Source organism: Botryllus schlosseri, chromosome 2 (genome assembly GCF_051294905.1).
Source record: "Botryllus schlosseri isolate E-star chromosome 2, Bs_hap1, whole genome shotgun sequence".
Lineage (NCBI taxonomy): Eukaryota > Metazoa > Chordata > Ascidiacea > Stolidobranchia > Styelidae > Botryllus > Botryllus schlosseri.
Genome location: NC_137237.1, coordinates 36622790 through 36640191, shown reverse-complemented (window position 1 = coordinate 36640191; position 17402 = coordinate 36622790). Strand labels below are relative to the sequence as shown.

At 40.0% G+C, this 17402-nt stretch overlaps 1 protein-coding gene across 2 annotated transcripts in view; it reads left to right on the top strand.

Annotated features, from left to right (window-relative positions):
- Positions 1–17402, top strand: part of LOC145434532 (uncharacterized) — a 37019-nt gene that overhangs the window by 8948 nt on the left and 10669 nt on the right. For both annotated transcript variants that reach the window (XR_013913444.1, XM_080311879.1), the window contains exons 7-11: positions 3769–3877; positions 6249–6361; positions 6890–7123; positions 10298–10494; positions 11157–11262. Coding sequence is in view for 1 of the 2 variants with exons in the window: in XM_080311879.1 (XP_080168005.1) it covers positions 3769–3877; positions 6249–6361; positions 6890–7123; positions 10298–10494; positions 11157–11262 (759 nt within the window). In the remaining variant the exon portion in view is untranslated. The remainder of the gene's footprint in view (positions 1–3768; positions 3878–6248; positions 6362–6889; positions 7124–10297; positions 10495–11156; positions 11263–17402) is intronic.

Sequence of the window (17402 nt, the reverse complement as noted above, 5' to 3'; positions counted from 1 at the left end):
TTTCAATTTTTTAACCTATCGTGGATTTTCCACTGTGCTGCGACACGACGTTCTGGTTGCTAGAAACGATATCGCTTCTACTTGATGGGCATATTTTGCAAAATTTATGAGTAGAATATATCAGTTCTTAGTAATGATGAAACCTGATAAAGCTGAAATGGCACTGTCTGGATTCAGTGATAAGACCGTGATATTTCACCGAAATTCTGAGACTCGTGAACTGTTCCAATTCTCAAGCTTGCATGAGCTACCGGTCCAGCTGGAGTAAGGCTACCCGATTTTGATGGAGAAAATTAATCAATCATCTTAGAACAAGCCATTTGGGGTACAAAACTTAATTTTAGAACACTCCACGAGGATATGGCGATTTGATTACAAGATATATTCAAATTAGAAATTCCTTACAGGATAATCAATTCATTGTGTAAAGTTTCCAAGCATGAAATGATTGATGCGAGCTGATTACATTGAGTGTAGAACAATTTTGAGTTCAACTCAAAGTTCAATATATCCAGTCGATCGTTCTTGATGCACAATTAACTAAAATTGAAATACTCTGACTGAAGTCGAGTTGACTTTTTCGTCGTTGCCCTTCCCCACTCATATTTGATAGAACGTGTTTCCAGAGCATGACAAAATTTCTGAATCACAGCAGATACCATCGGTTGAAAATCCCACAAAATTATTGACAGTAGGCCTACGGTACATAGAGACTGGAAATTTTAGAATGAAATTGCTCTTATCAAAACTCATCCCAATATGACGAGGATGATGATAATAATATTCCAGCTTCATATGTCTCATGATTAGCTGTAATAAACGCAGAAAAATTTTCGTTTTATGATTTAGGCGTGGCAAGGGGGTCGGGGGACGCTGGCACTTTATTCGTTCAAAAAGTTTGGGGAAACACTGCTACAGAGCAGTGCTTTTCAACCTTTTTGAGCTCAATTCGCACTTTTTTTGGAACATAAATTTCATTCGCACAAACCAACTAAAAATTGTTGTACAAAAAAAAAGATAATAATACTTATAAGTATTTTTTTCAGATGTGCAACAAATTGGCTACTATAAATTAGGTATGGAGTGATCAACTGATGCTCAATTAAGTTTTCTCTATAGCCTATACTTGCTCGTCTGGAGTTTTCTTTATTTCATGTTAACATTTCTATTTCAACAGTTTGCGAAACGAAGTATGCTAGATGTCTAAATCTGTCAATTAAAACGTCATTCCTGGATGTGGATATAAGAAACAAAATCTAACAAGTATGTCCGATATATAGTCAGAGGTGGTCAGTAACGAAGTACTTCTACTTTTTCGAAGTACTCAAGTAGTTTTCCTCTACTTCTGGTACTCACTCAAGTAGATCTGATTTTCGCTACTTCTACTTCTACTTGTTAATATTTTGTGATCTACTTACTTACTTTTCGCTATTTTCAGTTTGTCAAGTAGAAGTAGTTAAATCTTCCAATCAGGAAGATAGCCTGATGAATTTCGGGGCTGTTTTCAAGGAGTATTACCATTTAATTTTCATAAACGTTTAGTAAAGCACAGAATGTTCGTCGCGCTTCGCGACCAGTAAATACGGAGTGACCATGCAGTATGATTTCACGAAAGTATCGGTGAATATAACTTAGGTGGAAGGTTGGCGTGGTTCCGTTCACACCACACTGTCGCCCTTCACCCATATGAAATAATTCATCACAGTACGTATGGCTCATCATAACCTTTGAAGCTGATGTTTCGCAATCTAGCATTTTCTTGTCATATCGTAATCTAGCATATATGTCCATGGCGTGTCCTAATCTGGAAGAGTGAACTTTGTTTTTTTTTTTTAATTTTAGAGCTGTTTTAGCATACCACCTTTGAAACTTTCTTGACTAAAAACATGAAATACATATTCTGCTTTTAGAAGTAGTATTTATATTTCACTTTAAATTCCCAGTATCATATACTTTGAGTTATAATTAATATCAGTTCTGTTATCCGAATAACATACATGTTGAAGTATAAAAGTAAGTGCCGTAATGCCTTAAATTTCTGGAAATAAAGCTACACAATATGGCTATTTTACGGTCCACCATATCTTTTATTAACGTTTACTAATCGCACAAAGTGTTTACACTGTATCCTATACAACTTCTCCATATTGCTCTTCGACTAAACTACGGGCCTTATAATATGGGGGATGACGCCATACCATGCTATTTTCCAAAACGTGTTGTTCGAGAAAACAGAGGATTAGTATCGCATTTCCTTATCCATACTATCATTTTCATCCCATGATGTGGACGAATGCTTATGCTATAGAAAAGTGGATACCTGCTGGTATGCATCAATATCAATCAAGCTCGTCACCTATCACATAGCTCAATTTGCACCTTTTTATAATCCATCCAATCAGGATCGTTTTCACAACTACTTACTTACTTGAGTACTTCTAGAGTCAGTCAATTCTACTTCTACTTCAAGTAGTTTTAGGTTGCTCATGAAAGAAGTACTTCTACTTGTACTTGAGTAGATTTTTTCGTCGCTACTTCTACTTCTACTTGAGTAGCTTTCTTGACTACTTTGACCACCTCTGTATATAGTTCCCTCATCGCAAATAAAAGGGCGACACTGCACCTTATACAATTGTTGCTTCTTTGTTCATTCTGTCTTAGTCGAGAAGTACATGCTTTTAATTTTAGAGTTTCCACTGGCGATCGAGTAGCAAACGTTCACCACGCCTTGCCCCAAGATAATTTTCCAATAATATCAACGCACTCGATTTCACTCGGAACCTTTCGATATACTTCTACTTCCAGTAGTGTTAGCGCATCTCCGATATCCGTACTCCAGATCAGACCTGGGCAAAGTGCGGCCCGCGGGCCAAATGCGGCCCGCAACGCCGTTTTGAGTGGCCCGCGACGCGATTTTCAGTGGCTCGCGCAAAGTTGCCAGGAATTCAGTACATAAAACCTACTTTGGAATGTAAATCCGTGAACTAGAATCGTAGGCTGCATCAACTGAACCGGACATTCGTTCACTATTTAGTCTGTCTATTTATTTGCGTCGACCACGTAGCCTACGTACGTCATACGAGTAATAGAGAGTCAAAATAAAGCCAATGTAGCGAAGTGCGTCGTAACAATTGAAGACGCGAAAAGTCACTGTTTACATAGTGTCGTTCAAGCCTTCTTTGTTGCCAGTGACACATTTACACAATCCGTGCTTCGAATTGCTACGCGACACGTTTCCAAATCCCTAATTCCTAAAACAAGTCAATCAGTGCTCGTGATGAAACGATGTCAAAAAAAAAAGAAAGGCGACCAAGAAAAGCTTTGTATAGTAGGCCTATCTCAAAAACGCGTCTCCGGGTTAACAAAAGAATTTAAAATGTATCATGCCTACCATCGTTTTGAATTATGACGACGAATAAATATTGTTTTTGTTAATTAACCGTCACTTTCTCGCTGCCTAATTTCAATACATCCACTGAGCGCCATGTATTTACAATGTTATTCACTGCTTTCAATTTAGAAATACAATTACTACACCACAGAATGTAGTTTAAAATGTTGACTCGGCCCGCCAATGTATTTTCTACTTCATTTGGCCCGCGGGGAAAAATAACTGCCCACCCCTGCTCCAGATTATACTTGAGTAGCATCGATAACTGCTTTGATTACACGATTTTATATGTTTATTCACCACATGCGATCGAATAACAAAATACTGTTACAACTATATGGGTTAGAGTTACATCAATGTATCAGTTATCTGCGCAGAACATATCTTCGATGAACAATTCGCAATCGTATCTTATGGTATCAATGGGACAAACAGCGAACTTGGCACTGCGAAAGAACGGAGCGGTCGAGGCTCCAACGTTTATAGGTGAGATGTCCAGCTTTGTTTAATCTCTGTATAAGTGCACAGATATCACCAATACGCTCAGTAACCAGGGCTTTGAAGCTGGCACAAATTTTAAACTGCTCCAGCTCCGGCTCCGCAGCTCTCTTCTATGATGAATTGGCTCCGGCTCCAAGCTCCGGAGCTCATTGATACCGCTGCTCCGGCTCCAGCTTAACCTCGGTAAACTATCGAATGGTTCAGTCATGTAGTCAATAACTACCGTTGCGCCGGGGGCCGTCGAGCCGACCCGTTATTTTGTGGCACAGTTCTGTGACGTCATAATTACTCCATGTTGACTGTCGAAAACGTCATACCCGCATGAGAACTCACGCCAGGGCATTGCTGCGTACCGCATCCCAAAACACGAATGCGACGTTTTATTACCGGCGCTGCACTTGCTATATCAAGCCATACAGTTGACTGAAATCTTGAAATTGTGGGATTGTTTAATTGCCCATGTCGCAGCCATATCAGTAGAAATTCGTTTTCTACTAATTCGCGTTCTGGGATGCGTTTCTCTAATTACGTTCGCAGATCCTTACAGCAATACACGATCATGCGCAAGATTGAATTCCAATTCGCAGGCACACACTATCACACTGTTAAATTTCAACGTATGATTATAAAGCTATCACCAAAAAACGGGCATATTGCTCGCCTAATTCCGAGAGTATAGACGGAGTACAGTATATCTGCGTGCGCGCCTCCAAATCGACATGTGCAAGTGTAGCAAGGTCACGTTTAGCCTCTGGCGTCGCTTCGTCTAATGCAGTGTTTCTCAAAATTTTTCCCGTCGCGTACCAATAATTAGTTTTTTTTTTACCACATGGCGTACCACTAACTTGTTCTTCACTACAGGTCGTACCACCTGAATCACTTATTTTACTTGAATGTACCGGTGTTTTTTGGTTATTCCTGTTAGTACTTTACGGCAACACCAACGGATAACAAGAGATAATGAGATAATTGCATCTGTTTCTTATGCAGAAGCTCGTCAATCTGAGATACGACATTACTCACGGCACTCTTTGCGTACCACTTGACAAGCTCTCGTGTACCACCGTAGGTACTCGTACCACACTTTGCGAACCACTGGCTAATTACTCATTACTTAGTTTGCTCAGCTGACATAAGCACCAGTCCCATTTTGTGAAATACAAAGTGATCAATATTTTCGAACCGCCCTATTGGCCATCAGTGTTGTGCTGATGACGAAATTGCGGGTATGACGAGTAACCACGTCCCAGTATATAGTAATGTACTACATATCTCGCATACCCAGGTTTTGCGCGTTATGTATGAACATTGAACAATTTGAACATGCTTAGTTTAAAAAAGGTGGCGCCAACGAGCCAACAATTCTTAATTTTTTGAGCGATTACCGTAAAATTTTGTGAATTCAGCCGAAGTTATTAGCATAGCATTTTATAAAATTGATCGGAGCCGGAGCTACTTTTTAAATAACCGGCTTCAGCTCCGGCTCCATCAGAATTTTATTTAGATCTCCGGATCCAGCTCCGGCTCCGTTGAAAATGCACAGCTCCGGGGCTCCGGCTCATTGCTCCGGCTCCAGCTGCAAAGCCCTGTCAGCAACCGAACGTCTACCATTCACATCGTGACGACACGGATAGGATTAAATCACAGTGCTTCAAATTCTACATGATCGATAATGCATCGCATTTCTCTCATTTAAACTGTTAGTTGTTGGCAACACAAAACACAACATGATGAGTGTAACCGTAGCAGACAACAAATTTAAATATTTTGAACGGTGTGATATGGTGGTCAATGACAAAATAATTTCGCTTGCTAGGTGTACTCAAGTAGAATTTGTCTACCTGCACTAGTTCTTCAAGTGGTCGTGTTTTAGACTGCACCTATTTACTGCGCAGTATTCCACAATTTACTAAATTTTGTCCTTTGGATTCAGTTAAGTAGATATTATTTCGTTGGCATGTTTGTCATTCTGAGGGATACATGTCGAAATTACAAATATATCCATTCTTCCGAATCGGACAAAAAGTCCAATGCACCTCATTTTTCTTACACGAATAGTTTTACAGTGTTGTCGGCAGTTAAAATATAGAAGTTAACAGGTTTGATGTGTGTCTGGATTCTGGAGGAATTTTGTCTTCACTGAACCTTTTCTGTCCATTTGACTGGTATGCCTTCCATTTGGAGAGCAAATGGGAGAATCGTTTCAGATGTCTATTTTGCAGTAGGTTACTGAGAGCGTCCAAATCGTAGACTCGTTTAAGGTCTTGCAGTACGAAACCGTATAAGCTCAATCTCCAGGTTTAAATATGAGTTCGATTCCTGCAATTTTTCTGTAACTCCATGTTTTACTACCTAGGTTTTCATTCGTACCAAATAACGTGGGTGGAAAATCCAGATTGGAACTTACCACTTGTTACAATGAGGAGGAGGAAGTGATCAAGAAGTACGGGGAGGTACCGAACGAATTTGGTAAGTTTGTATTCAACATGGTACAGGGAGGGAACAACGGAATTGTCTACAGATACGGATGCACCTCCTCCGAAAATAACGGGTATTGTCTGCTAATGCTGGTCACAATCATTCGGGTACTCGGATAATTCGAGTCGACTAATGAGAGTCACCTTCTTCGAGTATTGACATTATACTGCCCTTGCCTCGATTTAACAAAATAAACATCAGATATTTGTACACGTCAAATTCTAAACCAGTTCTTTTCAACCTTGTCTCCAGCGCCGACAAGGGGCGATTTGAAATTTGAAGGTGGCGGAAACACTCGGGGGTTGATATGGGGGGGGGGGGGCGCTGGGCACATTGGCGCGGTAATGGGGGCGCTGAAGAAAAATGGTGCCATTTCCCTAGAATGAGAACCAATATTAGATATATTTATCCCTGGTGCGTAGTATTAGTGTATTATTCACCCTTCCCCAACAAAACAACTGCAATGAAAACTTATATCTCAATACTGGCTTACATCATTACACTTCATTTTGAATACAGAAATACTTGTGAAGACCATGTGTCCCATTTCCCACTTACCGCTTGACCACCTGCACGTATACGAATATGAGATATACATCGGGAAAGATGACATTAATTTCGGTGCTCAGTATATAATCACTCAATGGCACGGATCGGCCGACCCTACATTGTTACGAGACAACAACAAATGCATCGCAAAGGTATCTGCTGTGGATGTTCACAGACTGTGTTCCAAAGGCTACTGTGACCAAAGTATGTATGTAGAGGGGTCGGGAACCTTTTTCCTCAAAGAGTAATGTTTACCTCATATTGTCAATTGTAATTCTGAAAGGGCCATACCATGAGTTCAATTGACTGGTACGTCACAACTGACGATTTGTGACGTCACCGTGGTCCGAAATCGAAGCTCACTACATGATATCCGTCGTGTGCACCATATTTCCGTGTATACGCAGATGTGATGATATATAGGGTTACCATACCTCCTCCTTTAGAAGGATTTGTCTTCCTTTTTGATGAAATATCTTTCCTCCGCCCAGATGTCTCATTTTTTGACAATTCGTCCTCCTTCTTAGCCTTAAATGCCCCAAAATTCCACGAAAGACGTTAAATTTTGGCCTAAAAGATAGGCGGGTATTTCGGGAGTCAAATCGGAAAATGGCCTTTTTTATTTTTTTTTATTTGTAATCAACCCTAACCCTGCATAAATATGGTTTTCTATTCCGCTTCAGTAACCTCTGGAGACTGTGAAAATGTCCTTCTTTCCCAATCTCAAAATATGGTAAATATTTGAGCGCGCTCGACGTAATGAAAAACGACAGTTGAACATGAGAAAATTAAGCTTAGCATTAGGGGTCGGAAACCTTTTGCAAGCTTCACATTTTAATTTTATTTTAACGTGCGGCAATATTGATAAATAAAATGGGAATTGGAAATTTATCGAAGAGCCATATTATATCATCAAAAGAGTAGTATTTGACTCGCGAGCCATTGGTTCCCAACCCCTGCCCTGTAGGTATACCTGTTTGTGGTTTCCAAAATGATGATATGCTCTATTGTCAGAAAATTGGGCAAAAATTGTTAGTATTCGAGCAATACCTCGATATCGAATCATTTTGCATTATACATGTACCGACTTCGATAGATCAGGGGTTCTTCAATACGGGAGACCTTCCTATTTGAGATATACCGTGAATATAAACATCGCTTCTGTGTATTATCGAGCATTTCAAACCTCCAATCCATTGTTTCTTAACCTTTCTAGCGCTCGTCCCACTTGAGTTTTCCTGAAATGTATCTCGTACCCCCTATCCAGGAACTGAATTTATACTTTGTCAGCCCGCCCAAACGCTGTGTGTCGAGTGTCGAATGTCATAGTATATAGCAGTTGTCGGGAACCTATTGCTCGCGAGCCATATATGGCTCTTTTGGGTATAAGATATGGCCCTTTGATAAATTTTTAATTTTCTTCTTAATTTATCAAAATTGCAGCAACCTGTTGGTAGATTTTCATGACGGCCCAAATAATTATTCTCGTGACAACATAAACATGTCTTTGAGAGGTCAAGACAGTGGGGTAACCAGGGTTAGGGGCTCATACCCCCCTTTTCAAAATCCTCAAACTGAAGTAGCTGTCGCGCCGGCGACTGACACCACTAGCGAATTCGATCCACCCGCCATCGCGCGCCTCGAAATCTTGGATTGTACAATACCTTGATTGATACATTGACATGTCGACGTTTGTAGGAAAATGCAGCTTTCAAATACACATTGTGTTCCTGATCTACGCCGATAAATGAACTTCCTTTGAAGTGACATTACCAATTACAAATTCAAATTAAAAACAACGCCATAGCTATCCAAGTTCTTGATTGGTAACGCAAGTAGCTTTCTAGAACCACCGTAAAATGTAGCTGTGTAGCGTTATGTTACGCCAAATACTTTAGCAGTCGATCAATATTATGATTTTCGGAATCAGCGCGACAATTTCGTTCGAGTAATATCAGTGATGATAAATTCTAAGGTATTTCCGATGAGTTGCGCTATCACTGGTGAGGCTTGGCCCTTTCGCGCTTTATTTTCGAAATAAATATGAAAATTCCAATGATTTTGGGAATGAAAATGTTTAAAATCTAATCAATCATAAACATCGATAAAAAATACCAATAATCATTGAAGGTTTCACAATTTTCCCTCACACATCCCTGACGACATGTGAGGCACTGCCTCACTTGCCTCCCTTAACCCCAAGTCACTGACGTATCACACCCTGCAGTGGGTAGCCTATGTACTGATATAGTGACCATGTTTGGCTCCACCTACGCATGTGGACAGAAAAATATGGCACACACTATACGAATCCCATATATTAGTGCCACCAATACGTCACGAATTTCCAATTGTGACGTAGCAGTTGATTGACATGTATGGCTTTTCGGGAGTTACTATTGAAAATATTGGGTCACTATGGCTCTTTGGTCAAAAAGGGTTCCCGACCCCTGGTATATAGCGTCGTGCTATCCATACACCGATGCTATATATTGTGACTTATACCGGACTTAGCACCAATCAGTAGATGTCTCTGAATAAGGATTGGCTGGAGAACACGTGTAAGTGTTCGCTGATGCTTTTATGGTCTGTCTGTGAGGCATCTGTATGGAGTGCGTAGAAAGAAACAAAGTTATGAAGAAATAAGATATGTGCTTGTAAGGTCATGTCATATGCCACGTATAATATGCAGCGAAAAGCAAGGATTCCCATCAAAGTGGCTTAAAACGTCTCCGACTACTCTCTTGTTGAACACCTGCGACTCGAAGAGAAAAATCGTTTGTACATGGTATATAGTGCCAAGTTTTGATGGCGTGCGGCCGGCGCCATAGGTTTCTGATTTACCCTATATGGTCACTGGTCAGGTACGTTTAAGCCAAGCCCACGTCAGGAAATAGAGGGATTAGACTCCAAAATCGCTAAAATATGTGTATCGAACGCGCTACCCGCATGCCACACCTTTATTCTTGACAAAATATTCAACTGAAAGTTTTTTCGCGATTTGCTTCCAGCTCATAAATATATTGCTCTGTGTGCTGTCCGGATTTGATATTTGAGAGGTCTACCAACAGTGATGATCTTACCTACTATCAAACTGTGCATTTTGATTTCAAACCTTCTGGTTGCTCTTTTTAATATTTTTTGATACGACGAAAAGGAGGGCGCCCAATTTTTCTCTATCTACAAGGGGGGGGGGGGGGGCGTGTTTGAAATATGTTTGAGAAACACTGGACTAGATTGACTGCATTTGCTTATTCTAGCGTGAATACTGCAGGTAGAGTACGATCCCATTGTGATTCGATTTAGTCCATATGCATGCAATTGCAGATAGAACACTTCTCCTTTCATATTCCTAATTTCAAGATTGCTTCGTTGCAGGTGACATATTCGACGATCACAACAAGTTTATTGGGATAAATTACAACCAGGGCGGGTATCCGCCGTTGGTGATGTCCTTGAAGCAAGGGCACTTCATGATAACAGCCATGTCGGATGAAAGGTTGTTCATAGAAAAAGGAGGGTGTCCGAAATCTGGTTTAGCATCAGTTAGGTGCCCGGATCATCCTCGGCAACAAGTTGGTTTCATATGACTCTGTGTGGTAGTCAAAATCTTACTTCAACAAAGTTTGACCTGTACGCTATGCACTGTTGGTCAGTAACGAAGTACTTATACTTTTTCGAAGTACTTAATTTGGTTTTGCGTACTTTCACATGCTCACTCATGAGGTGACTGTTTCCACTTCTGCTAGAACAGTTTTCTATCAAAACAAGTAACTTTTTTAATCTTTGAATATGAGAAAGTAGAAAAGCAGTTTGGAATATGTCTGCATCACTTCTTTGTGTGAAATCGTCGTAAGAACCTAACAAAATAGCTATCACGGTGACTGCTGACTATATTATCGAATATTCCACCAATTTTCAGCGTCTTTAGTTATACGGTCTTAGTCACGACACTGCAGCCTTCCATTTCCAAAGTGACCACCCCCAATTAATTACCAAAAGTATGTGAGTTCTCATTGCAACCAAAGATACATTTTGAAACTACGTGGAGTAGGCCTATGGTAAAGATCGTTCATTTTCTACTTCTACTTACAGCAGTTTTGAAGTCTCAGTAATTACCATTTCTACTTGTAATTGAGTAGCATGGCGTTACCTCTACTTCTACCCAAGTAGCAACACGAACCTCTTCAATCGCCTCTTCCTACGGTTATTCCTGATTCCATATTTATTTTCTAAGTACAACGTCCTCTGGACTATGCCTGCTCGGAGCTTCCAATTTGATCGCTGGGTAAAAATGAAGTGGGAGATAAAATGGAGCAAATACAGCACCAGCGGAGATACACGTAAGTCACTTTTTTGTTACATATTGATTGAAAATATACTGATATTCAATAATGTTTTGCTGAAGAGATGGTATGTTAGGCCAGTGTTTCTTACCCCCGAAGGACTTCAACTACTCTCAATCATGAAATACCTGATTATCCAGCAATTGCTATATAAAATTATGGTGTCACGGGGCCAACGTATTAAATATTCAGCAAGCCCCAGGGTCATTGTCTACACCGGTGGTTCTCAATCTTTTCGGATGTCGGAGCCGCATTTCAAACCTCAAAGTACCAATGGAGACGCATGAAAACACTCGAGTATACGTTACTTACAACGAAAATTTAAAGGTAGCTAGCCTACCTCTGGATCTCACCGTCAAGCCAATTCAAAAACATGCACGAATACTTCAATAGATTCTATATCGGGTATTCAAGCATTGATAGACGTGGATTGGCGACTGCTATACAATTTAGGGTGGAGTGAAAATGCCTTTTTTTCAAATCAAAAAGGGGCTTCCTCATGTTTCTATCTGTCTTAAGAAGAAAGATTTCTCTATTGTGAACTCAAAATGAGTTATAGCCACAAAACAATATATACGCACATTTTTGTTGAAATTCAGCATTTATTCTGACGAATTGTGATCTGTCATCAGTTTTATTGAATCTAAAAGTAACACACTGACATTACCGAATATTGGGCCCATAATACAAATATATTCACAACACAGTCCTTTTAAAATCGGTTCAAAACATCATAATGAAACACTCACATTTAACGACTTATTGAAAATGCATTTTTGTGGCAAATTTTTTCATCAGTTTACGAGACTTAATTCTTTGGCAATTGAGAGGCCATCTCGTCTTTCAAATCCCGAAACTTGTGCTGATGCTTCTGTTACGAGCGTTACATGTCGTTCCACTGTTTGATTGTAGCATGGATGAAACAAATCAGAGGCTTCTCGCGGCATTCTTCCAACTCTGCATCAGTTAAGTGCTCAATCGCTGGAGGAAGTTGTTGATAAGGTTCAATATCAACCAACTCGTGGTATGCCTTTGCTTCCAAGATCAACTTTGTGACACAGAATAAACGAATAGGACCCCAGTTCAATTGGTTGGGACTGCTATGACTCTCAATGTCCATAAGTGAATTTTGTTCAGCGGCATGTTTTCGAAACGCAAGCACCTTGGTCAGTGGTCACACCCTTATTTCGTATGTCTTCATTATCATCTACCAGCATTGCAATCATAATATTTTCGGGGTGTGCGAAATAACCGTTTCTTATCACCACATTCAAAGCAATTTTCCGAACGTTTCGGTCAGAAAAATTCAAAACCTGTTGAATCAAGTTGAAGAAGTTTCTGGATCCATGTGTTATATGTCCGTTTCGCTTGATCTCAAACCAAGTCGGAAAATATACTTCAAAGCAAAAACGAACCAAAATCTCCAGGTTCAAAGGCGGTTCATCAACTGTCACATAATACCGTAAAACTCTGCACTGCATTCTAAAGTTAGCCATCTTGAATGCACAACTGGTCCAACCTCCAAGGTGACCAAGGTGCTGGCGATTCGAAAACATGCCGCTGAACAAAATTCACTTATGGACATTGAGAGTCATAGCAGTCCCAAACAATTGAACTGGGGTCCTATTCGTTTATTCTGTGTCACAAAGTTGAACTTGGAGGCAAAGGCATACCACGAGTTGGTTGATATTGAACCTTATCAACAACTTCCTCCAGCGATTGAGCACTTAACTGATGCAGAGTTGGAAGAATGCCGCGAGAAGCCTCTGATTTTGTTTCATCCATGCTACAATCAAACAGTGGAAGGACATGTAAAGCTCGTAACAGAAGCATCAGCACAAGTTTCGGGATTTGAAAGACGAGATGGCCTCTCAATTGCCAAAAAATTAAGTCTCGTAAACTGATGAAAAAATTTGACACAAAAATGCATTTTCAATAAGTCGTTAAATGTGAGTGTTTCATTATGATGTTTTGAACCGATTTTAAAAGGACTGTGTTGTGAATATATTTGTATTATGGGCCCAATATTCGGTATTGTCAGTGTGTTACTTTTAGATTAAAAAAAACTGATGACCGATCACAATTCGTCAGAATGAATGCTGAATTTCAACAAAAATGTGCGTATATATTGTTTTGTGGCTATAACTCATTTTGAGTTCACAATAGAGAAATCTTTCTTCTTAAGACAGATAGAAACATGACGCTTCCGCATATTTTGAGCTATATATCATGACTCTACGACCAGCGGTTGCCGAGATGGGCCATTTTACCCCCTCCCCCCACGCGCAGAAATTGGGGGGTTGCCGGGTGGAAAATGGGGGTAATACCCTCAAGTCACTTTTTATTGAAGTTTTAGGTCAGTGGTTCCCAACCGGGGAGGAATTCCCCCCTTGGGGGGAATTTTGCAATTTTTAGGGAGGAATTCCACTTTGGAATTGGATTTCCTAAATTGTTCATGTCTGAACTGTCATGTAGTCAACCAGTTATATCTGAACGTATGCTCCTTATGTTTTTTTTGTTTGTTTGCTGAAAGTATGTTCAAATGCTATTTGAAATCTCTTTTTCACATACAAATCCCCCCCCCCCATTTTTTAAAATTAGTTCAGATGTGCTGCAGTTTGCAAGACAATTTTGTAGGCCAGCGACGGCCTCTCAATCAAATATATCCGAAGCGAGCAAATGTCGTGCCGTATCTATCACAACAGGGCCTCTAGTGAAAGTATTTATCTTATATTTTCAAGTCAACATTTTCAGACAGTGACAAAATATTTCAACGTCATCGATTCAAGTCAAAGAGATCGCTAGCCTTGCTTTATTTTTAGTGAACAGCTACCCGATCGAAAAAATACATGGTAAACTTGGTGCAATGTTGCCGAAACGTAATGGGTGTCCTAAATTTCAATGAGCTCCAGCAGGGTATCTGATCACGTGTATGTTATATATCAACGCCGAAACCAAATCACGAGGCTCCGAGTCACAACTCAATCTCACTTTCATAGTTTTTACTCGAGTCAAGTCGAGTCATTTTCAATTCACCATTGAGTCAAGTCCGAGTCCAAGTCACCGAGCAGAGGATCGAGTCCGAGTCAGTGTATTATGTCTCGAGTCCGAGTCCAAGTCACACTCCAGTCAACACTGTTTGGTGATATTGAATGATTTGGATTTATGATATACTAATTTTCCTCACTTTGAGCAGTTTCTTGTCCCATTGTCAAATACCAGGATCAATAGACGAAATTCCAATAGGGTGGTCACACTGGTCACTTTACTGTTCTTCGAAATTACAATGAAATGTCGGTCTTGGCCGTCTTATAGTCTTAAATCATATGGCTTGGTTCGAGTCATGAACAATGACTCGAGTCCAAGTCGAGTCAATACCCAGATTGTCTCGAGTCGAGTCGCTTCTGTATTTTGAGAAAATGACTCGAGTCGAGTCGAGTCATCAGAAAATGGTGACTCGAGTCAGACTCTAGTCTGGTCAACCCTCCTATATATGAAAGTACTAATATTATCGGCCAAATGCATACGCAAACTTGAGAAAAAAATCGCAAGACCAGTAAATTTATGCATAGTGATTTTTCACAACAGTTATATTAGCGATTGGTGCATGGTAAGCCGAAAACACAAATGCAAGTGTGGGGGTTTGTTGAGTCAAGCCTTCCAGAATTTGTTTGATTGGGATCAAGACCATTGTTTTTAAAGGTCTACAAAGTGTTATTACAGCACTGCTAGAAACAAACACTCGGTACCGCCCGTCTTATTCTCTCAGTCAACAGGTGTTTGCGCGGTAAAAATGACCTTTTTTAATCATCGGGCAGATTTATCCTAAGGGGGGAATTTTGGCTTAAATTTCGGCCAAGGGAGGCACCAGATGAAAAAGGTTGGGAACCACTGTTTTAGGTCATTTGTCAGGATTGAGGAAGCCCTTTTTTGATTTGAAAAAAAAAAAGTCATTTTCACTCCACCCTACTATACATTGAAATAAACTGTAATGCATAGCATTACTACAACATACTATTATGTCGTCAGGTAATAGCTCTTCATACATTCCAGCACTTAATGCACAGGTTTGCGGGGGATTATACGCCGAGTAATATTGGACTTACTGCAATTTATACTTAGCTTGAGCCGTTACTCTGATGCTAGTAAAATTGTCGTAATTTTCTCTTCCGGGAGAATACACATAAAGGTCTATGCTAAGCAGAACTCAAGATATATCCTTGCTGACGGGATATTCATACCTGCGTTTGACGCTAGTCTGCTGTAAGAATTCTCTTGGTATTCGACGGCTTTAGACATAACTAATATATCTCACTTTAGCATTCATATACATAAATTGACTAGAACTATTCATAGATACGAACAACGGCTGTTGTCTATTATATAACTTTGTAGCATATTTAGAGATCAATCAAAGCCGTAGAAAGGCTACCTTGAAGCCGCGGTTGGGAATCTACACTAGAGGTCGACCGATATTGATTTTTGCAGGCCGATACCTATACCGATTATCGACGCACTCACAAGGCCGATAACTGATATCATAGGCTGATATTAATATGGAAAGAGCAGAGAACCATTTCGCCTAAAATATTATTTATTAGCCAAGGTGGCACTTGCACATGCCATAGAAAACTGAAAAACAAACGAGAAAACTGAAATTAAAAAGAATTATTGCCTAATTGTGCACATTCATTGAAATTTGGGATGACCCAAAAAGCAAAACGTGATACAGATCAGTCCAGTCGAGGTACATTGTAATGCAGGAAGCAGCTTCTCTGCATGCTCGCCAGTTAAACTCGTTCTGCACGGGTAAATCTGTCACGTATCGCCTTTTGCGTCATCGATTTATTGAGATTGAGAACACGGAGCATTGAATTTCCAATATTTTCGAATTTTTTTATATATAAAATATCGGCCGCAATATCGGCCTTCATAGGCCGATATCGATAATCGGGAAAGTTCCAAATATCGGTCTCGATAATCGGCCAGGTCGATAATTATAATCGGTCGACCTCTGTTGCGGCCGCTGAACTGCCTATATGATTCTGTGTAAGCTGTCTTCCCTTCAACTTACAGCGCCGCAAAGTCCTATTATAGTTTCCCGATGTAAATATACGCGATCTTGAAGTACGGTAGAAAACAGTGTATTGCTTAAAGTTCCAATTGATCGAATTTCCTTATATCCAAATATAATAAGACACGATAGTAGCACGAATAAGATATTGTCCCAACAAGATCGGTAGATACAGTGGGGAAACGTCCGGTGGGCCAATTACTATTGACTAGGCTTACCATATTTCGGAAATGAAAAAAGAGGACACTTTTTCAGAAATTTCAGACATGCAAAACTGGAGAAGAATTCTCAAAAACCGGTAAATTTTTCCCACTTCATGATCGGTTGACTAAAAAAAAAAAAAAAAAAGGTCATCACTTCCGCTCAGAGCTCAAAATCACGTTTTTCACTCCACATTGCAAGGTGGATGATTAAAAAAAAAATAAAAAAATAAATAAAGGTCTTCTTTTCGCTCAGAGCTGATATCACCGCTTTTCCCTCCGAAATGCCCGCCGGAGCTTCACTTCTGCGCTAATTTGCGGCTTATCACTCGCAATTTCCTCTAAATCTGACCTAAATTTTCAAAAAAGAGGACAAAATCTCAAAAAAGAGGACAAAAGGGCGTCCTCCGAGGACACTTTCAAAAAAGTCAAAAAAAAGGACAAATCCTCTTAAAAGAGGACGTATGGTAAGCCTACTATTGACAAACTGTACCCTATCACAGCTATATCCAGAATATTCGCTTAGACCAGACCAGGAAGTATCGTCAAGCATACGCCATCTAGCGAATACAAGTATGGCTCCTAAATTATTGAATCCCCTAAGATTAACATGAAATGCCCACAGTAACAACCTCCACTCTACCCTACATTCTAGGATCTGTTTAAAGTGGTAGCATAGGTAAAGCTAATTAATCTCTGGCGCTTTTCTGAAAAGGATCTTATATACATTTCCAATGTTATCAATTCCCATGCAATTCCCATATTTTTGCTTTCCGGTTTCACGTATGAGGTGTGGAAACTGGATTACAGATGGGCCTGAGGGGTACGGCTGTGAGAAAACGCGGCCTGCACGGTTATGTAAC